At 42.1% G+C, this 23,776-nt stretch overlaps 1 protein-coding gene and 1 long non-coding RNA gene across 2 annotated transcripts in view; one reads left to right on the top strand and one right to left on the bottom strand.

Moving 5' to 3' along the window:
- The window catches only part of LOC127608648 (uncharacterized), a 78,955-nt gene that overhangs the window by 45,858 nt on the left and 9,321 nt on the right, over window positions 1-23,776 (bottom strand). The window lies entirely within an intron of this gene.
- The window catches only part of LOC127608471 (UV-stimulated scaffold protein A-like), a 96,843-nt gene that overhangs the window by 70,590 nt on the left and 2,477 nt on the right, over window positions 1-23,776 (top strand). The window contains exons 10-13 of the mRNA XM_052077562.1: window positions 1,327-1,531; window positions 6,403-6,531; window positions 6,625-6,808; window positions 11,866-11,974. Of these exons, the coding sequence (XP_051933522.1) occupies window positions 1,327-1,531; window positions 6,403-6,531; window positions 6,625-6,808; window positions 11,866-11,974 (627 nt within the window). The remainder of the gene's footprint in view (window positions 1-1,326; window positions 1,532-6,402; window positions 6,532-6,624; window positions 6,809-11,865; window positions 11,975-23,776) is intronic.

Below are 23,776 nucleotides of genomic sequence, written 5' to 3'. Positions count from 1 at the left end.
GCTTGAAGACAATTGTTTGAATTCTCTAGGATTGGTTTCTTAAAATCCATCCTAGATAAAAGGCCAAAAATGGCACCGAATTACAAAATAGAGAAAAAATGACAGACTTCGTGTTAGGTTTGGCTCCCAAAGACTTATTTTTAGGTCTTGGCCTGTTACATACATAATGTATGCCTCTCCACTTTCATAGATCTAGAGGTGATATGACCTTCTTAGTCACACCTACTCTGCCTGAGAAAGACTACCGCAAATATACGCTGAAGTCAGGCGAAGCCTTGCTGAACAGTTCGATAACATGACCCGTTGACCAGCGACATGGTCAAACATGTGAGCCATACATGAGTGTGACCGTTCACTACAGTCAAGACTGGGAGCAGAAAAAGGCTTGTCTCCAAATAAGTCATTTTCCCAAGGATCACATTGGTGACCATGTAGATGAGGGCTCAAGTCAGCACGACTGCTTATCAAAGTCGAAAAAGAGCAGGGAAATGTTTGAGTTGATAGTTTGCTTCTTGCGCAACTGGTTGAGACTGTAATTTGATTTCAAAAACCCCTTTAGGTTCAAAGTAAAAATATGCACTTTTCTCATCAATCGATCTCAGAAAATGATAGACCTATTTTATCCGTCCATCCATCAATTTGCTACCACTTATTTGGGGTCGGGTTGCGGAGGCAGCAGCTTCAGCAGAGAAGCCCAGACTTTCCTCTTCCCAGCCTGGTCTTCCAACACAACAGTGTACACACAGTTGAATTGTTTTAGCATATTTTGTTCACAAAGACATTTATTTCATCTTTATATCAACCAGTTGACTTTTTCATCGTTGAATTGACCTATTGTTAAAGATTTAGGATGATAGTCTTTTTTTCTCTAATCTTTTTTTCTCCAGGTCCTTATTTTCAATAGTTGGGAAAAAAAATCCAAATAATATGAAATACCCATATTGTGATATACATTTCAGCCGTGGAAGTCTGTTATATAATAAATTCCGATGTAAAACAGATATTAATTGAAACGTCACCATATTTGTTGCCTGTTTTTGCTCCATAGCTGCCGCCACAGTCTGGAACTCATTTCCCCAAGCATTCCTTGCCCTCGGCACCTTTGGAAAAAAAAAAAACCTCTAAACCCATCCGTTCAAAATTGATTTCATGTTTTCTGATCATTTGTATTTTTTCTTAAATGTTCTTTTCTGAGTGTTTTTTTTAATAGTTGTATGCTTTTGCTGCTTTGTCACTTTGATTGTACCTCTGTAAAGTGACTTTGAGTATCTAGAAAAGTGCTATAATAAATAAAATGTATTATTATGATTATTATTTTTATTTTAGGTTTGGGTCCGACTTCATCCACTCCAGCACCATCACAGCATGTCCTTAAAAGCATTGTTACTGGAACATCTTCCACTCGACCACAAGCTCCCTCCGCCTACTACAGGAGATTGACAAGACTCAAAGATGAGGAAAAGGACCCAACTTGTGCTGCTGCAACATTCCACATCTTCCAAAAAAAACGTACCATGACTGCATCATCCAGGTGAAAAAAAAAAAATATATATATATATATATGTCAACATTTCTGTTCGATTCTTTCAACAGGCTTATTAAATTGTGGCTAATGACATTTCTAGTCATTACTAAGTGGCACTGTATGTATAACGCAGGCAGACCCGGAGGGCCACTGTCCTGCCTTTTTTCTAGCTCTCCTGGCTGCAACACACGTGATTCAGATGATCAGCCCATCAGCCAGCTCTGAAGCAGCATGAGCATGATCCTGATTATTTGAATCAGGTGTGTTGCTCCTGTGAGATCTGGAAAACAGCCAGGATAGCGGGCCTTGAGGACAGACTTTGGACACCCCTTGTATTACCAGGTACGTGTCTTCAGGTCACACATTGGAATTGAAATTTTTAGAAAATAAAGTAAATCAGATTAAAAGTTATTTTGATGAAGGATGTACTTTATAAACAGCCAAAGGGTAGATAAAATTATAAAGAAAATGAATCTCCAACTTCCTTTTGAGTTTCGAGTAGAGCTCCAGAGACTTTTTTTCTGCTCTTGGGCTGTTGCATGTCCCTCCAACCTTTAATAGATCTTGGAAAAAAGTTCAACAGGGACTGTCTCACTAAATATTTTTAGAGTGCACACTAAGGCATTTGTTTTTTTTTTTTAACCACAAAAAAAATTCTCATAGCATAGTGATTATTTGGACAAACGACAGGTTTCATGTTTTCACAAATGTTAAGGCCATCAAAATGAAAATGAGACCTCTCTAAAAGACCAAAAATGGGTCCAAATGTGTAAGGAAATTGAAGATGACAGACTTCCTAACTTTAGCATATTGCTCAGAAAGGCTTTTTGTAGGTTTTGGGCAATTACATCTACGTCAAAGGTATATTATAAATTGGTCAGTTGATTTTCGGCTCCTCCTGCCTCCCACCCTGGGGAAGATGACATAATCAGGGTGTCCTTTGGATTGTTGGCGGAGAACAGTGGCGGATACTGGTCTGTCAAGGAGGGGAAGCTCAATTTCGGGATACATTGAAACTCCTCTACAACGAAATCATTTTTGCACCAAGACATTTTTCACAACAGGGGGTTTTTCACTGTAGCAAATTTGATCTCAGATGTAAGCACACACACACATACCCCCACAGACAAACATATGTGTACTCTATTTTTATTCCAATAGTGCATAAGTACGAGCACACACTTATTTGACACTTCATATTGTCAGTGTAGAAAGAAAAAAAGGGAAAGAAATTGTGAAATTTACGATCAGCATTCACTTTCACTTTCAGCAATTTCTTGTATAATGTCTAGTCGCCGCTTGGAATTGAAATGGATTTCCATGGGACAGGAGAAGTGAACCAATCTCTTTTTTTGTCAAAGGATGCTACAGCTTGTTGTTGACTTTGAAACTTAGCTTGTTGCCGACGTGTGCACATTTTGAGCATGACGTCTCTGATCCACTGGTTAAAGGACACTTTGATTCTCTCCTCTTTCATCTCAAACTGCTTCAAACAACAAAGCGTGTGACGGAGAAGTGGTTAGGACTGCACGACTGTCCGTGTTTTATGTTATTTGTTGTGTTTATTATTTTACTTTGTTAACTGTTTTGTTAAGCGCTTTGTTACAGCTGCCGCTGTTGTGAAAGCGCTATATAAACCAGCATGTATTGTATTGTATTTTATTTTGCTTGCTCCGTCTTTCATTTTCATCACGTTTACCCTCTCTTCCAGCATCAGAGCTCTTCTTGTCTTAACTGCTTGACATCAAAAGGTCCATTTTGTAGCCTTTTTAGCAATACAACGTCCATCCTCGTCTGAATCTAACAATAACACATACTTCCTGGCATGCAATGAACTTTTAAGCCAGCCACGGGACGCATCGTAGTCCTCGATGGGCATAGTTAGCTCTCGAAGGCTAAAAACCTTACGCTAACTGGAGGCTTCTCTCTGATTAGCGCTCCAGTTAGCGTAACCTTTTTAGCCTTTGAGAGCTAACTATGGCCATCGAGGACTACAAAGCGTCTCGTGGCTGTTTTTAGCATGATGACAAGTAAAGCATTCGAGGAAACGTTCGTTTATTTGCACGGAGTCAGCCCTGTTACGCGTTTCTAATGACATCCTCCTGGCAAATGACTCTGGAGCCCACGTGTGTCTGGTTTTATTGGACTTAACTGCAGCATTTGATACAGTGGATCACAGTATTCTGCTGACTCGTTTGCAGCACTTGGTGGGCATTGGCGGCAGTGCTCTTGAGTGGTTTAGGTCCTATCTAGCTGACAGGACCTTTTGTGTCAGCCTTGGCTGCTCTGAGTCACGCACTGCTCCCCTGTCATGTGGTGTTCCACAGGGCTCAATTCTGGGGTCTTTGCTGTTCTCGCTGTATCTGCTCCCATTGGGTTCCATCTTAAGGAAACATGGTATTCCCTTCCACTGCTATGCAGATGACTGCCAGATCTATGTCCCACTGAGCAAGAAAGACGCCTTCTCATTAAGGCCACTCCTATCCTGTCTGGAAGAAATCAAAACCTGGATGGCACAAAATTTCTTGAAATTCAGCGAAAAGAAGACAGAGGTGATATTGTTTGGTCCCAGTGGCCCTTGTACATTCCATCCTGTAGACTTGGGCCCCCTGTCTCCTTATCTGAAATCAACGGTCTCAAACTTGGGCCTTAACCTGGACAGTGATTTCAAACTTGATCGGCAAATTTGTGCCGTTGTTAAATCAAGCTTCTTTCACCTTAGACAGCTGGCCAAAATAAAACCTCCTCTCACATAACCACTTTGAGACAGTAATTCATGCCTTTGTCACATCCCGGCTGGATTACTGCAATGCCTTGTACTTTGGAGTCAGCCAGTCCTCCATTAAGCGCCTTGAGCTGGTCCACAATGCCGCTGCTCGCCTCTTGACTGGTACTCGTAAGAGGGAACATATAACTCCCACTCTGGCATCCCTTCACTGGCTCCCCATTCATTTTAGAGTTATTTTCAAGAACCTCCTCTTTGTTTTCAAATCTCTGAATAATCTCGCGCCACCTTACCTCTCTGAGCTCATCCGCCCCTACACACCTGCCCGGCGCCTCAGGTCTGTGGACCAGTCTTTGTTAGAGGTACCAAGCGCTAAACTGAGGCTTAGAGGGGATCGAGCCTTTTCTGTTGCTGGTCCCTCTCTCTGGAATGACCTCCCACTGAACATTCGGCAAGCCTCCTCGCTGCCCATCTTTAAAGCCCTCCTCAAAACTCACTTGTATTCTTTGGCGTTCGACTCGGCATGATTTGTCCTTGATTTTACTGCTTGGTGCTTTCCACCGCCTTTATTACCGATTCGTCTTACTGTTTATTGTATATTTTAAATCGCTCCATGTACAGCACTTTGTATGCAGCGATGGCTGTTCGAAAGTGCTCTATAAATACTGTTGACTTGACTTGACTTCAGTATCTACACACATAGACAGTGAGGTCCCTCTTGACCAATCGGAGGCCAGGATGATGCTCGGTAAGCCAATGGCAGAGCTGCTATGAGTACGTTGAGTCCAGAAAACTTACAGCTGTGACCGAAATAAACATCGTTCACTATGTAAACCAGTGTGGTGGTTGCTGTTGCAGTTTCCGAATGAACCAGTAGAGGTTGCTGTTGGATTAGACTTCGTTGTAGTGAATATCTTCACGAGGCTGGAGCAGAGAAAATGATTTCGTATAACGCAACAGGGTTTTCTTTTGTCGTACGGAGGGCAGGAGAATGGGAATGGTGTGAATGCAGTTTTTTCACATAAGGGGGTATTTTCGCCCATGTAGGTTTCGTTCTAGAGGAGTTTCATTGTTCATCATAAAATGTGTCCGTTTATTTACATGTGAATTATACTCTCCATTCCCCAAGGCGTCTTTTCTAGGGTCTTAACTGGGGTGATATAAATCAGTCTGCGAACACAAGCAACTACAATAAAACACACCAGAAATAAAAGATTAATCTGTCGCTAGTCGTTTTTAACAAAGAGAGTGTCGCTAAGATGATTAGAAGGAGTCTCCAGTTCAACTCAGAACAGAATGAGAATTGATGCCTACACCAAAAGATTGGTGATTGGCACATTTCGCTGTGAATCAAAAAGAGATTCAGCCTCAGACAGATCATCCAATCATCATGCAGAAAAGCTGAGTATCCGGATCAGCCGATAAATGCCCAGTGTCCATAGACTCCCAGAGATGCTGAGCGTCCGATGTGCGGGACAAAACCATCATTTATACAATGACTCGTTTCGTTTCATTGGGACTACTCTCGAGATGCCCAGCGTCCGCGCTGCAGACACTCAGCGTCCACACAGTTTAATGCAATGAAATTGCGGGAATGAATGAGAAGAGAGTTGCGTCGTAACCAGTAGTAAGAACGCAGGCAGTCCTGATAATGTCCTTTTCGTCTATGCGTGACAACAGTTTGCAGCCAAAGGCTCCTCCAGTGTTTTTGAAATGGCTTGCTTCCACTTGGAAGAAAGAAAAAAATAATTAATGCCTCCCCACTCCAATTTGATACACAACAGTAAGGCATGTTGATATTGTTTGAAACAAGGCATGTTGATATTGTTTGAAACTATTCAAAAACTCCACGATAAAAAAAGCTCATCTTCATAGCCACTTGCGTGTCTCCCGAGCTTGGTTTTAAGATGAATGTACAGCAGAAGGTTTAAATTGGAGTTATTTGCTACCGAGCCGCTCGTCTAATTGGGACTCAACCCTCACAGTGCTCAAGAGTTCAACACCTTTTAGCAGACCTCTCACTTTGATATATTTTTCCTGCATGCACACCTGATTTATTGGGTGCTTTGTTGTATTGTGGAAATAAACACTTAATTGCAATAGTATTGAAATTTTTGAAAAAGTTACTCACATTTTCTTTTTTTTCTTGCAGTAGCACATCTGAACCCAGTTCAACTCAGTCCAACAAAGACCAAACAACTTCTCAGGCTCCAGTCGTTCCATTTGGTTTAGATTTGTATTACTGGGGCCAGGAGCAGCCTAACTCCGGCAAGATCACCAAGTACTATACCTGGAATATGTAAAACAGGCCGGATACATCCAAACGGTAACTTTTCTATCTACATACAAATCTTCTTGTGTGTTTCATTCTCAGATCAGCCTCTCAGCATCAATTCTGGGTTCCAGTCGATGTGGAAGAAGAGGTGGAAAACAAAGAGCTTAAGGCTGAGAGCAGATGCAGATACATCTCTTTCCCTGGGCAATTCACTCCTGTCAGCCACTATTGTAATGCACCATTAGGCAATGGGAAGATGTGTAAGAGACAAGACCGATTGAAGGTAACAGAACTTTATTCAATTAAGATATCCTATATTTGTCCCACACTGGGGAAAATTACAGTCTACAGCAGCAAGATTGTGGGTAGAAAGAAGAAAAACAAAGTGTTTGCATTCACTAAGCAAATGTTACAGTTTCAATGTACACCGTTCAATTAAGTGCAATATAAATATATAGATAAGGTGGCTGTGCCATTTATAATTGTTTGTCACATCCCATCATTTTATTTTTTATTCAGCAGCCTGACAGCAGTTGGTAGGAATGAGCGGCAGTATCTCTCCTTCTTGCAGCACGGGTGTAACAGTCTCTGGCTGAAGGAGCTACCTAGTGCTGTCAGGGCTGGCTGGAGGGTGTGGGAGGGACTGTCCATCATAGCTTTTAGCTTAGCTCGCATCCTCCTGTTGCCCACCTCCTCCAGAGTGTCTAGGGAGCAGCCCAGGACAGAACTGGCCCTCTGACCAGTCGCTCCCGGGCCGAGATGCTACGTGACCAGCAAACAATGCCATAATGGATGGCCGAAGCCACCACCAAGTTATAGAAAGTCTGAAGGAGTGACCTCCTGAACTCCAAAAGACCTCAGTTTCCCGGCTCTGTACTTTCCTAATCACGGTGTCCGTGTGAGTAGACTAGTCCAGTTTATTGTTTAGAAAAACATCTAAGTCAGGGGTGCCCATTAGGTAGATCCTGATCTACCGGTAGATCTAAGACAGGTCCCAAGTAGATCCGAGGAGTGTCGAGAAGAAAAAAAAAAAACAACCGTTTGTGTGTCTTTGTACATGTTAGTAATATATTTGTTAATATACACTGCACACTAATCAGTCTCATTTTCACTAAAAAATATATTTAAAAAATAAAATAAAGCAGGTAAATCTTTAATTTGTGTGTGCGTGTGTGCGTGCGCGCGCCGGTAAGGGTAGATCCCGTGAGGTTAGTTGATCAAAAAGTAGATCTTCGATCCAAAATGTTTGGGCACCCCTGACCTAGGTCATTGTAGGAGGTCACCCTCTCTATGTCCATCCCCTGGATGTTCATCAGTGCAGGTGAGGACTCTTTCCTGAAGAAATCCACAACCAACTCCTTAGTTTTCCAAGGTTTGATCTGGAGGTGATTCTGCTGGCACCAGTCCACAAAGTCCTTCATCAGTCCCTTGTACTCCCGATCGTCTCACTCTGTAATGAGGCCTACAATTGCAGAGTCATCAGAGAACTTCTGAAAGTAGCAGTTTGGAGTGGTGTGTCTGAAGTCCGAGGTGCAGAGGATAAACAGGAATGGAGCCAGAACAGAATTATGCATCTAAATCATTATCATTGATAGCATTCATACCACACATCGTGTACTTTGGTCGGAGAGGTACAACGTTAGCATGGAGGTTAGGGAGAGAACATTTCAGGACAAATTTTGGCCTGGGTGATATGGCTTTATAATAAAATCAGATTTCCAATATAATGTACTGTAATGATGACACCGTTAATTCATGTGTTTTTTACTAAAGAGCCAATACATTACCCAATAGTCTCGTCACATTTGACGAATGAAATTTCCGAACATGTTACCGTGGACCAATGAAACTGTCCGAGGTCGCACTCATACTGAATCTTCATATCAGGCATGGTTTACAATGTAAACTTTACATAGATTCATCTACTCCAGTTAGAATGAAAACTCAAGAACAAAGTGAATGAAAACAATGATTAAATCCGAGGTGATCTTTTCTGATCTGCTGTTTATGTGCACCACTACATTAATCGGAACAGCCGTGTGACACGTGGAGATCGATTTCAACATCACATGATATGCAGTATCAAGACAGAGATTGTCTATGTAGAATATTGGTTGGTATTGATTGAACTCTTCTGAGTGAGCTCCTGAATGTCTACTTTTCTATAGCTAAATTTAGCTGTTGCGTGTTTAAAAGTCTGCTTTGTAGTGCAAATAAAAGTGTAAATAAAATAAATACCCAATGCTTATAGAAAAAGCAAATTACAGCAGAATTATCTAGAACAGTGGTTCTTAACCTTTTTAGAGGTACCGAAACCAACCAGTTCATATGCACATTCACTAAGCCCTTCATGAGTGAAAAATAAGGGTTTTTTTTCTTTTTCTTTTTTCCTTTTTTTGTTTTTTACAAATTCAAGACATTAAAAATGCATTTATTGAAAACAGAAAAAACTAAACAGACTTAGTATAAAGTATGAGTTTTTTAATTGTGCACAAAATGAACCAGCCACTGATGGCCAAGGGGGCGTGTCATAACTAATTGTTATTTATATAATATATTGTTCCGGGTGTATCTTAACCGCCATGGCAGAGGCTCTGTCGAACCCCTGAGACTGATTAACCGAACCGATCGGATTTGATCGAACCGAGGCTATGAACCACTGATCTAGAACAAGATCTGTTCTTTTGTTCCTTTTGGGATTTGCTTTCATTTTCCTGACACTTAACAAGCTTTGAAACTGTTTTTCTTTCCAAGCAAGTTTTTATCTCAAGTACAGTTGTTCAAGTGATATAAGATGACCTATCTTGCTTTTTCGTGTGTTTGGGGGCCATTATCTTGTTGAAACACCCACTTCAAGAGGTTATCTCAACCGCATAAGGCACAATGACCTCCTCAAGTATTCTGCTGTATTCAAACGGATCCATGAATGCTCCTGTGTGGTAAATAGTATGGAAAAAATATATATATTTTGCATCCTACCCCATGCTTCACTGTCTCCACAGTGTATTATGTATTTGAAATCAATGCTAACAAATGATGCAGGACCCAAAAAGAATGGTGTTGTTTTCATAAGTCAACAAAATATTGCACATCTAGAGGCCAGCAAGTGTGTTCTTTGGTGACTCTAACCTCTTTTTTGAACAATCTGGGAGCCTTCCAAGTTTTATGTCTGACATCCTATGTTTGACATCCTTCCCCACCATCTAATCCAACTCATCACAAGGTGGTGACTGGTTGACAGTTTGTTTGTTTGTTTATTGAACATAAAACATATACAGTAATAATTTGACAGAAAATGTCATTTATGGTAGATAAAGTAAAAAAGAAATCAGTCTTCATTCAACACAGTTATGTTCAAGGGAGTAGGATGAAGTAAAAAACTTATCTAGTCCTACCCCGTTATGTGTTTATATCTACTAAATCATTTTTATATCAATCAGAAAAGAACAAGTACGAAGAAGTCTCCATTAAGGCTCATACTTTACCCTTAACCGTGATATTTTTACAACTTTTGGTTTGTATCGGGATTATATACATCCTCACCCTGGCACTCTTGTGTCAATTTTCTCTTGTATTCATAATGGATATTTCAATACCTTTCTCAATTTATCAACTTAGTTCTGATTTATCATTATATTTAATGTTTAGAATTTATCATTTTAAACTCACTTCTCACTTAACTGTGTGTACGTAAGGGTGTGTTCTGAAGATGGAGTGACTGATTCAAGTTTATTCCTGGTATTCATCACAGACAGGCTAGGATTACAACAGAGGTCCAATCACAAAGCGACTCGAATTATGTTTCTCCAAGCGACATTGTCATTGCATGGTCCTCCTGCATCACACCACCCATTTAACATTCTCTAACTCATGCGTGTGTGTAACTCCACATGAGTTTCTTTACTGTGCTATAGCAGTTGCTGTCAAGTGAGGGATTGGAAAAAAAAACTAATGAATGCATTTTTACCTCCCTGAAGATTATGATGTTTTAGTCATTCTAAAATGTTTTTTTGATATGAACCCTTTCAGGGACAGCAGTTATCATGGTATCAGGTTACAGGTTGTGGCCGTAAGGTGGTTGGTGCCTGTCGTGGCGGCAACCATCGCACTCGCTGGTGGCTTGACGGCATCAAGCTGAAGGAGTCCTATCGAGCCATTATGGCCTGTGGGACCCCAGAGGCAGCTGACACGTATCGACTGGCCAAGCGGAACGAGCGTGGGAAGAGTTCGGTGAGGCCATGGAAGCCGACTTCTGGACGGCTTCGAGGAAATTTGGGTCCACCATCTGACGTCTCAGGAGGGGGAAGCAGTGCACCACTAACACTGTGTACAGTCGGAATGGGGCACTGATGACTTTGACTCGGGACGTTGTGAACCGGTGGGCAGAGTACTTCGAAGTCCTCCTCAACTCCACCAACACGTCTTCCTTGGAGGAAGCAGAGTCTGAGGACCCTGAGGTGGCCTCTTCTATCTCCGTGGTTGAAGTCACCAATGTGGTTAAAAAGCTCCTCGGTGGCAAGGCCCCAGGGGTGGCTGAGATCCGCCCGGAGTTCCTCAAGGGTCTGGTTTTTGTGGGGCTGTCCTGGTGGACACGCCTCTGCAATCTTGGGGTCTTGTTCACGAGTGAGGGCAGAAGGGAGCGAGAGATCGACAGGCGGATCGGTGCAGCGTCTGCTGTGATGCGGATGTTGTATCGGTCTGTCGTGGTGAAGAAGGAGCTGAGCCGAAGTGCGAAGCTCTCAATTTACCGGTCGATCTACGTTCCAACCCTCATCTATGGTCACGAGCTATGGGTTGTGACCGAAAGAACGAGATACAAGCGGCCGAAATGAGTTTTCTCCGCAGGGTGTCTGGGCTCTCCCTTAGAGATAAGGTGAGAAGCTCGGTCATCCGGGAGGGGCTCAGAGTCGAGCCGCTTCTCCTCCACATCGAGAGGAGCCAGATGAGGTGGCTTGGGCATCTGATTCAGATGCCTCCTGAACGCCTCCCTGGTGAGGTGTTCCGGGCATGTCCCACCGGGAGGAGACCCCAAGGAAGACCCAGGACACTCTGGAGAGACTATGTCACCCAGCTGGCCTGGGTCTTCCTTGGGATCCCCGGGGAGAACTGGAAGAAATAGCTAGGGAGAGGGAAGTCTGGGCTTCCCTGCTAAAGCTGTTGCCCCCGCGACCTGGCCCCGGATAAGCGGTAGAAGGTGGATGGATGGATGGAGGTTACAGGTTACATGAAATGGTTCATTTCAAGAGGAGTAAAGTCGCCGGGGTCACAACTATATGAGTAGGTTTTTCAATGCTCATCTAATCTACTGATTTGTCACCCAATACACTCTGTGTCTTTCAGTGCCCTTTCCATGGCTGTATTGTTCCACGAGATCAGGAGGGTCGGCCCTGCAGCCAGGAGGACCATCAGAGAGAAGAGCAGCATAGGACGAAGACAAAGAAGAAACATGGTAAGTTGATTGAATGTTGCACAAAGAATATTTTTCTAAATTTAGAAAATGACAGCATGATTATTTACATCACTTAGACGCCATAAAGGGGGTCTTCAGTGTAATTTAGTTACGTGAAGCAGAAATGTGTGACAGTGACATAGTTGGTGGTATTTCCTATTCATTTTTTATTTGAATTCATCTTCTATGGAGCTATTCGAATGGCCTGCCTCCCAAGGTGCAAATATTGAAAATATGTATCATGCTGCAAAAAAGCGCCCTATCTCTGGCAATGTTTCATACACAGGCGACTGTTACCGCATCGACTTCACATTGCAAAGGTGGAGGGCTCGATTCCGGCCTCCAGCCTCCGGCCTTGCTGTGTGGAGTTTGCATGCTCTCACTGGCCTGGGTGGGTTTTCTCTGTGCACTCCGGTTTTCGCCCACATTCGAAAAACATTAATGGGATGGTTTAATGGAAGACTCAAAATTGTCCTTTGCTGCGAGCATGAGCGCGCATGACTGTTCGTCTCTGTGTACCCTACGATTAGTTGGTTCAGGGTGTCCCCCACCTACTGCCCGAAGACGACTGGGATAGGCTCCAGCATACCCGTGACCCCAGTGAGGATAATGAGTTCGGGGAATGAATGAATTCGTAAAATAACCAGGGAACCACCAACTTGTTATCAATTTTGGTCTTAATGTCCCAAATTACCGTAAATTCCGGGCTACAGACCGCACCTGATTAAGAGTCGCATGCTCAGACTTATGAAGAAAAATCAATTTTGTAATTGTATGCGCCACACCGTACTATAAACCGCTGGCCAATGAGTAGGCGGGGGTTTGCTTCTGCGTCCCTGCCACCGTGGAGCGCCTCCGGTTGAGGCCGCTGAACCCCCGCAGAGAAAAAAACGCAACATTTCTTCAAGTTAAAATAATCTCCATATTTTTATGAGCATGATAAATGCATTTGCACAACGAAATTACGTTTAAACACATAATAAGAGGCCAGACAAAGAGAGATCTTGATGTGCATTTGCGTAATTACGAGGAGAAATACTACAGCCCACTAGGCTTTCAATACAATAATGCAAATCATATAAATGGGAAAAGATGTATGAAATAATTTCTACAGTCAGCCGCTTAAAAATGATCATCGTTGGCAGCTTTAGGCCCGATGCTGCGCGGCTCAAAACACAGGTAAATTGTGTTCTCTCGTGGCTGCTTGTTTTCAGTATGACGGAGGAGTCACCTTTTTTATTTACAGTCCGAGTGAGAGGCAAATCAAACGTCAGAGGGTCTTCGTCCATATTTCTTATTTCATCTGGGCTGATGGAATTTTCCGCTATCTTTGTTTGTGTGATTGTGTGGAATGAAGCAAGTTTGTCCTCATAATTGGGAGGGAGCTGCTGACACAACGTCGTGCGTGCCCTAATAGACAGGCTTTTACGTTTCATGAATCATAATACCACGACGGCCCACCTTTAAAAGCTTTGGTTGTCTTTTTACACTGGCTCAGTTCCTCCTGTCAGAGCCTCCACCTTCGCACCATTGACCCGTCCCTATGCCAAGATTATGGGCCGCAGCTCGATTTCCTTCTTTAACTGCCAGAGTGATCGCTTTTAGTTTAAAAGCTGCATCATGTGCTTTTTGTCTGGTTAGAAGAAAGACTGAAATCAGGAAGTTGTGATTCCCGGTAATCATACATTTTCATTGGACCCCTGTGTACCACTCATTAATTTTATTGGTCGACTGTTGCCGGGTAACACATTTTTCCCCCGCTATGGCAAAAAGAGCGGAAGTTGTGATTAGTCATACAATCTCATTGGACCTCAGTGAAAGACTCATTAATTTTATTGTTCCAGGTTTTTCCCGCGATGGAAATTAAATAAATAAATACAAATAATAAAAATAAATAGCTGCTTCATATTACACGCCGCAGTGTTGAAAGTGTGAAAAAAAAAAGTAGCGCCTTGTAATCCGGAATTTACGGTAGTCTTTCCGTGGCCTCTGGACTACAATGAGTTTGTTAACCCTGATTTAAGAGATTCCTTGCGTAACAAAATTTTGTTACAGGAGGCATGAGTAAGTAGCCAGTGAAATTGATCACAACTTTCCAGAAAACTGCATTTTGTATTTACTTGCGTTTTTTTTGTGAGCAATTGGCTTGATGACCCAAAATGTCTTGAGACTAATAAAACAACAACAAATCTGGAAGAGTTTGAATGCTTTTTCTCTGTACTCTATACAGAGACTTGCAAAAGTATTCGATCCGCTTGAACTTTTTGACCCATCGCCACATGTCTGGCTTCAAACATAGAGATAAACATAAACTTTTTGTAAAAATAAAAAACTGAAAAGTGCGGCATGTGATATTATTCTGCCCTTTTAACTGTCGGTGCAGCCAATTCAACGTTGACCTAAATGACGGATGATGACAAATAGTCCTTCTGTGTGTAATCTAGTGTCAGTATAAATACACCTGCTCTGTGAAGGCTGCAGAGGTCTGTGAAAAGATTATTACGCCACAAACAGCATGAACACTAGGGAACACGCAAGGCAGGTTATGGAAAAATTTAAAGCAGGATTGGGATCTGAAAAAAAATTAACAAGCTTTAAACATGTTTAAACAAGCACTGTTCGATCAGTCAGATTCAGATGGAAAGCGTATCAGATCACTGAATACCTACCAAAATTAACGGCCCAAACAAGAAGAGCACTGATCAGAGATGTTGCCAAGACGCCCATGATTACTCCGAATTAGATCTCCACAGCTAAGGTGGGGAAATCTGTCCATTGAACAACTGTTAGTTGCACACCGCACATATATGGCCTATGTAGAAGAGTGGCAAGAAGAAAGCCAGATGTCAAACACGCCCATGAAAAGTCCCATTTGAAGTTTGCCAAGCCAACTGGGGGACACAACAAACATGTGGAAGGAGGTGCTCTTATCAGATGAGACCAAAATTGAACTTTCTGGGCTAAATTATTTTTTTTGGGCGTAAAAGTAATCCGAAAAACATCATCCCCCTGTCGTACATCGTGGCGGAAGCATCATGTTTGGAATAGATTTTAAAAAAACGTGAAGACTCAGACTGATAGCACGCTGAATATTTTTTATGCATTCCACCAGTAAAGATTTTAAATTCATCACGAGACTCAAATTATAGCTCCAACCCTAACAAAACATGCATATTAAATACCATTAAATACTGTCACACAGAACAAAATCCGTCCCTGAGCATGTTAAAGTTGTAATTGACGATATTTTACTTGCCATTAAAATGAATGCACCAAATATTGGATTGATGTTGATTTGATTCCTGTGTTATAATTTTACATTATTTTTCAATGTTTAAAAAAACCGCTTATGGTAACAATATAACACTTAATTCTTAAAATACGCTTTTTTCACATTTTCAGGTAGTGGTGTGCCGCGGGATTTTTTTCAATGAAAGAAATGTGACTTGGCTCGAAAAAGATTTAAAAACACTGGTTTGAATCCACCGTGAAACATTTATGCAGGAAAAGTATTGGACCAAAATCAGGCCAAACTGATTAAAGACATTCCATTTTTCAAATTACACATTATACTGCAGTTGTATTAGTTATACAATGAACCCCCACATACTCAGATTCCTGAATATGCTGACACCCCCACCCCAACTTATTTTGTTCCAATATTTAAAATTTTGGTTCTCTATTTTTTTTGGATCGGCATTTCCCGTTTAAAAAAAAAAGTATATTGGAGGTTAATTATCATTTTTTGAAGAATTTTATGGGTTTAGAAAATAAAACATCTTCTTTTCCTATTGCATTTCAATGACCATCAATTGCACTCATATTTTGACTATTCACGGGATGACCCTGTCCTTATCTGCGAATGGTGGGTGTCCACTCTGCCTCATATATATCCACTACGAGGAACATGTTTCAAGATTACCAGAGTACAACATGCAACTCATCGTATCGCAATGCATATATGAATATCTAGTAGCTTGAGTGCAAGTGGCTCATCTGTGAAGCATTGTTTGCGCTCCCTTCTCTCTCCTTGTGTGCCTGCATGTGTGTTTAATCTGATACTGCGTGGTGCGCCACAAAACATGTACAGCAGAGTGCAATTTGTATTTTCCGTTGAGGGATTATAATTGGTAAAATATATATTTTAATTATTAAATTAGTAGTGTCACAGGTGCAGACTGTTCATGCACTGAGATTGTAATGAGCTAAAACCTGAAACTAACCAAAGGCACACCAAGTGTTTGTAGTCATGTGTGTGGTCTGCACTTTGATCCCCTACTCAGACACAAACTTGTAAAAACAAATAGAGAGAACCCCATCTGAGGTGGCTCGAGGGTGTTGAAAGAGAAACGGGCACCGCTGCAGCATTGATACCAGATATGGATTTCTCTGGTTTATCCTTTTGAGTTGGTTAAAACAAATCCACATTCTCTTGTCTTTCTTAGTGCTCGTATTACCTGCTCCCCTTCCTTTTTTCTTCTTGAAAGCCACACAGTAATTGGTCTCCCAGCCAGTTCAGATAGACAGAAAGCAAACCAGAATGAAACTTGCAAGAAAGAGCATGGCATATTCTTACAGAAGGCATGACCAAGTCTTGGAGGCATTTATATCATCCTGTGCCCGGAGAAAGTGTTTGCCCCTTTCCTCACTATTTGTTCCTATTTATCACACTTAATTGTTTGTGATCATCATCATGTCAAATTTTATGTCCCACAAAGACAAGCCAATCAAATGCTAAATACTTCTAAATGATGCAAATGATGATGATTAATTTCTTCTAGTTTTTATTTAACTTTTGTATGGATTTTATGAGCCAGAGCTTCTGTGCTCAAATTGATTTGATGTCAGACAGAGTCCAGATTTGCTCACAGACATTGACTTCAGGATACGGCGTTGAACGCTGAATATTGTTCATGCTACAATTGCTGCAAAAGTGCGTCCTATGCCTCCCAGGTCTCGACGAAGGTCGGCAGTGATTTTCACAAACTCTTCTGTCTACTTTATATTTATGTTTCATTCATCTTAGGGGCTGTTATGGCAGTTGTTCATCATGGCATGGTGTGTAAGTGTGTGCCTATTGCACGCGTGTGCAGTAACGGATCGATCGCGGAAAGTTTGTATAATCGAAAACGAGATCTTCAGTCAAAAAATGTTGGGCACCCCTGCAGTATTGCCTGGGTGGATTAAAAGAGGTTGAGTCTAAGAGGGACAACAGCCACAAATGTTGCTTGAAATGACCTAAAATCGGGATTGTCTTGAATTTAGAAACGAAATATGAGAGAAAACCCCTGGTTAAAACATTATTGGGTAGTCTGAACATGTTCCTGTTCTAATGAACAGGGACATCACAGAAATGATAAGAGATGTTGACAATGTGTGATCATTGTAATAATGGACCACATCCTTGGAATATAATGAATAAGATTGTTCTACATACATCCATCCATTTTCCGATCCGCTTATCCTCACAAGGGTCGCAGGGGGTGCCTATTCCAGCTGTCTTTGTGCAGTAGGCGAGGGACACACTGAACCGGTTGCCAGCTAATCGCAGGGCACACAGAGACGAACAACCGTCCGCGTTCAGACTCACACGTAGGGACAATTTAAAGTGTTCAATCAGCCTGCCATGCATGTTTATGGAATGTGGGAGGAAACCGGAGTACCCGGAGAAAACCCACGCAGGCCCGGGTAGAACATGCAAGCTCCACACAGGGAGGCCGGATCGAACCCACGACCTCTGCACTGTGAGGTCGACGCGCTAACCACTGGACCATCGGGCCAAATACAATGGACCATGTTATGTTATCACATCATGGGTGAGAAGCGGGGTGCACCCAGAACTACTCTCACCACATCATGTGTTTCCAGTCGAAAGATTAGGCAGCATACCAATTTCCATTTGTTTCAAGCTACTGGGATGCCATCTGACAGAGAAATAGCCTCATTCTTTAAATGTGTGACATTTTGGTTTGTAAAAACTGTATAGTTCGGTGCTGGTACGTTTTAAGGTCAAGATTTCATGGTATGTTTTCCTTCAGAGAGTTCTCATGCCATCACAATACTGTACTTTTTTATCACTGTTCTACAAAAGGTCAAAAGGAGTCTTTGAATGGTTTAAGCTTGACATATATGAGGTTTGTCATTTCCATACGCTGTGAAAAGAAAAGGCCTCCAAACACGAGCAGAATTGTCACTGTGACTTAGTAACTCATGATTCAAGTCCCAGTCCAATTTGTGGTTACTTCACGCCCGCTCAACTCGGGAAAAATGGCTGACGGAAACAACACACCTGTGTCTTGTACAAAGCTGAAACTTTTCATCAGCTGTCAACCTCGGGGGAGGTGAGGAATAAATGGCTTCTATCTGTTTTGTAACCAGAATTGTGGTGTGTTGAGGCACAGTGCGTGGAATATGTATTCATCAACGTACAACCAAGATGGCGCCCGGGTAGGCAGCCTTCGGCAAGTGCTCTTCAAGAGCCTTGCTTTTTTGTTCTTTTTTTGCTGTTTTCGTCTTTTGTTTTGTCACGTGTTGTTTGTTGTTTCATTGTGTGGACCTGATATGGACTGTTTTCAGCGCTTTTTGGCCACGACATTCGTCAAAGGAGCAGTATCTGTGCTTGGTGGTTGCGCCTTCTCGGCAGCACGCCTGTACCAGCACAGATTTTGATTGGGAGGAATGTCGGCGCCATTGACTGTCGGTGCTGGACAGACCTGGGGTGCTTGTGTTTTTTGCGCCAGCAATGCGCAGCATTTTTCACAACCCCGATTTGTTCAGTGGCTATGTCAGCGCTGTTGGACAGTTGGCGTTGGTGCGGCTGGATGGATGGCCGCTGAAGTTGAGGATGAGGAGAGAGGAGCGTTGGCGAAGAGCGCCGATGCGTATTTGGAACCATGAGTCGTCGCTTGGAATTGAAATGGATTTCCATGGGACAGGAGAAGTGAACCAATCTCTTTTTTCGTCAATGGATGCTACAGCTTCTTGTTGACTTTGAAACTTAGCTTGTCGCCGACGTGTGCACATTTTGAGCATGACGTCTCTGATCCACTGGTTAAAGGACACTTTGATTCTCTCCTCTTTCATCTCAACCCGCTTCAAACAACAAAGCGTGTGATGGAAAAGTGGTTAGAACTGCATGACCGTCCGTGTTTTATGTTAAGATATCCTTATCTACGATAAGATATCCTTATGTTTTATGTTAAGATAAGATATCCTTATCTTAACATAAAACACGGACAGTCATGCAGTTCTAACCACTTGTTATGTGTTGTGTTTATTATTTTACTTTATGTTAACTGTTTTGTAAAGCGCTTTGTTACAGCTGCCGATGTTGTGAAAGCGCTATATAAATCAGCATGTATTGTATTGTATTGTATTGTAACGTACGCTTTCACACATACTTTAAATACATTTCTGGGTTTGAAGTGACACAGCAAAACATACTGGACACACATATTGGTGGTCAGTCCCATCTGGTGACTGCGAATTTGCACAGTGTTACGAAATGGGTCGATTCAAAAAAAGAAAGAAAAATCTGATTACAACTGAGAACCAGCCTGAGACAGTAGCTTTGTGTTGGTGAATCCACCTCTGGCTATTCGCTCGCCGGCCATGAGGTCGTAAGGCATCACCGTGGAGGTCAACCAGGTCAGCGCGCTGCGATGGCCGGCTCAGAGTGCCCCATTGCCGGCTCAAATTTTACTGACGGCCCAGGATCAAATCAAGATGTAATCCCACCGAATGGAATTTGAAAGTTGTGACATCATTTTGTACACTATGTATCGAGAATCATATTGAATCGCCTTTTGTGGTGAGAGTAGTTCTGGGTGCACCCCGCTTCTCACACAGTGACAGCTGGGATAGGTTCCAGCATGCCCATGACCCGAACTAGATCAAATTATGGAAAAAAGCGACCTAATCGGAGCAAAGTGTACTTAGATATTGAGTATTTTCTTCCTATTTCTGACAAAATTTGGTGGCTTGTCTAAAAGGAGAGGTTCAAGGGGAATACAGGAGCGTGATTTGTGACTTCACACAGTGGAGCAGAGACAAAGGGCTGGTGTTGAATACAGCTAATACAATACAATACAATGCATCATAGGTGTCAAACTCAGGTCCTGGAAGGCCGCTGTCCTGCATGTTTTCCAAGTTCCTGTTGCAACACACCTGATTCAAATGATCAGATCATCAGCAAACTCTGTGGAAGCCTGACATTGAACCTGTTCATTTGAATCTGCGTAATTAATCGTTGTGGGTTTTGAAAGGCGAAGATCTCAGCATCTGCCCATTCAAATTAGGGGTGGTCACCACATAGAAATTTCTGCGTGTCCACTTGGAATGCATACTGGACATATAAAAAAGGGAAAGAGCAGACTTTTCTTTTTCAGATAGTTAAAATCTTTTGATATCTGCAATGCGATGCTGTTTAATTTTTTTAAACACTTTTGTGGTCAGTGCTGTATTTTTTTGCTGTGGTGTGCTGGCGAACATTACGGGTATGGAAGTGAACCGCCACGATAAAGTTTTAAGGAAGTGTGTGGCAATGATGGGGAGGAAGGCGCATTTGGAGAGTGGAATGAGGAGGAAGATGAAGTCTGTCTACGGCATCAGCAGTCACAGTAACAGATTCCTCTCCATGCGCTGCAAGACTGAGAGATTCGGGTGCTCATTTGTACTGGCCACCATTAGACTGGGCAAATGGCTCTTGCAACCATTGTGAATAATGTTTGCCTTATTATTGTTTGTTTGTTTATTTATTTATTTTTTCATGTTTACATGCCCCAGGCTTTGTGTCTTCTTGGTTGACGTCGTGCACCGTGTATGAATGTACGTGTTTCTACTAATGACCTTGAATTTCACCGTTGGGGATTTAGAATCTATCTATCTATCTATCTATCTATCTATCTATCTATCTATCTATCTATCTATCTATCTATCTATCTATCTATCTATCTATCTATCTATCTATCTATCTATCTATCTATCTATCTATCTATCTATCTATCTATCTATCTATCTATCTATCTATCTATCTATCTATCTATCTATCTATCTATCTATCTATCTATCTATCTATCTATCTATCTATCTATCTATCTATCTATCTATCTATCTATCTATCTATCTATATCTTTGAAATGCATTCATTCATTGAACATCACCTGATAAAGATGTGTCAAGCACCATCATCTGACACTCTGAAGAAGGCGAATGACCTCCACGGAAACATGTCATGTAAATAATCAAAAAAAATAAAAATACAATCCCTGACATAAAGCAACCAACATGTTCAATTATAAATATGAGACAGAAGGAACTTTAATCATTGGTTGTCCATCATCCATTCATCATTCCAGTTCCAAATTACAGGCATTTCTGAGAATTATATATTGAGAAAGGCCATGCTACTTATTCCAAACCAAATTATCCTGAAACCCGATAAAAAGACATCAAAGATTATTTTTTTTAAAACACTGTACTGTACTTGTTGGAAGGGCTTCGTTTTTGAACCCCCCCCCCTCCCCCATTAAAAAAAAAGAAAGAAAAAAAGCAAGAAAGATCCATCCATCCATACATTATCCAAACCACTTCTCATGAGGGTCGCGGGTGTGCTAGAGTCTATCCCAACTGTCGTCAGCCAATAGGCGGGGGTACACCCTTAACTGGTTGCCAGCCAAGTGCAGGGCGCATGTAGACAAACAACCATTCACACTCACAATCACACCTATGGGCAGTGTTCCATTAACTTAATGTGGGAGGAAACCAGTGTCTCCGGAGAAAACCCACCAAGGCACGGGGAGGAAGCACCAACTCCACACAGAAAAACTGAGGCCTGAATATGAAACCCAGACGAGTCAGGCGTGCTGGGCTGCCTTGCTTAGATCATGTTGTTTAAGATGTATTTTTCTGGCTCACTGTTGAATTGTCTCACACACCTCACAACTTTCTGCCTTTAGTTCATCGTAGAAGTCTTTACATGCAAAATAATTGACCAAGTTGTCATATGCCAGGCACATATCTATACATTTCCATTAGACCTTTTCCCCCAATGGAAATCTTGACTTTCTCTAACAAAGGGAAATGTGTGAAGCATTAAATCAACCGATGATCAACCAGTTTTGTGTTTGGGTTTTTTCTTTTTTTAATAACGAATTGCAAGAGAATATATTAATTCTGGCTGAAAAATTGTGCCCCAAAAGCCAGGAAAATTGAACTCTTCCTTCCTACAATATTGAAATGATGCACACACTCAATCCCTTGAACGTTTTGTCAGGGTATCAGAATGAATTTACCAACGCACCCTGTGTTGATGGCTGCAAACGAGTTCTATTTGGATGAAATGTATGCTTATAACTATCGCAATGTCGTCCAGTAGCCAAAGGTAGAATCCTGTTTGGTTATCATGATTTTTACTGCTGTAAATCCATGTTGTGGTGTAAGGAAGCCATATGCTGAACTAGCTATACGTCACACATTTTTTGCCATGACTACTGCTTCTTCTACTTCCATTTATTCTGAACAACAAACTGGACTGGTCTACAAACCCGGACACCCTGATTAGGAAAGGACAGAGCCGACTCTTCCTACTCAGGAAACGGAGGTCTTTTGGGGTTCGGGGGTCGCTCCTTAAGACTTTCTATACCGACACTCGTTCCTACCGACTGCTGTCAGGCTGCTGAATATAAATAACAATAATAATAATAATTAATAATTAAATGATGTGAAAGACAATTCAAAGACTGCGATTTATCCATTTTGTGTTTATATTGCACTTAATTGAACTGTGTTTGTTGTTTTTTTTCTTCTTTTTTCTTTCTACCTACATTCTTGCTGCTGGTGGCTGTAAATTTCCCCAGTGTGGGACAAATAAAGGATATCTTATCTTTCTTCAACATTTGTTTGACGGTTTGCAAATACTTTTGGTAAATTACCACCTCGTTCTTTAGAATACAGTAAAGGAAGTAGGCAATGACATGCCCCCCGCTATGTCGAGCTCAGGGTCCAGTTGAGTTCTGTCACGTTTGCGAGGTGATGGTGGAACCCAAAACTGCTTTTTGGGGTCCACCACCTACCTCGCAAGAGGGAGGAGCAGGGTGTACTTGACGAATTGTATTAAACATAGAGAAAACTAAATCCAAAACCAACAATGTCCAAAGTATCAAACAAAAATCATGACTAAAGATAAAACATAACAGCAACCAAAACATGACTGAAACAAACCTGATTGCAGCAAACAAACGGTAGCCAAGCCCGAACACCGACACTGAGTTCGGGCTGGGAATCCTTTTAAAGCACTAACTACATAATGACAAACAGGTGTGCAGCTGCATGGAGAGCCCTGCAGTGCCCCCTGTTGGTCCCAAACCGAATCATGACAGTACCCGTCCCTCAAGGGACGGATCCCAGACGTCCCAAAATTGTCCAAAGGCTTGCCTCGCCGAGGAACTGGAACGAAAGCGACGACGACCTTCGTCTCGCCGGAGAACAGGATCAAGAAGCAGCGGCAACCCTTTGGCTGGGCGTGGCCTGACATGGATGGAGCTTTTTCTCCTTGGCTCTCGACGAAGGCGGACGCTTTTTTGCTCTCCTCCTGCTCCTGCCCCCCCCCCCCCTTCTTGCTCGCCACTCAGTCTATGTGCTGTCCTTGTGCTGTCTTTTCCTAGCCTCCGCCGTATTTTTCATCCTAAAAACAAACCATGGAATTGGTTGGCTGGTCTCGTGATGCAATCGACAAAATTTTCTCAACGAGAAGAGCAGGCAGCGGAGAGCCTGCTTGCCCCTCGGGACATTTGCTGCCGGGTA

Source organism: Hippocampus zosterae, chromosome 1, assembly GCF_025434085.1.
Source record: "Hippocampus zosterae strain Florida chromosome 1, ASM2543408v3, whole genome shotgun sequence".
Taxonomy (NCBI): Eukaryota; Metazoa; Chordata; class Actinopteri; order Syngnathiformes; family Syngnathidae; genus Hippocampus; species Hippocampus zosterae.
The sequence above is the reverse complement of the archived record's forward strand: the minus strand, read 5'-3'. Positions and strand labels throughout refer to the sequence as shown.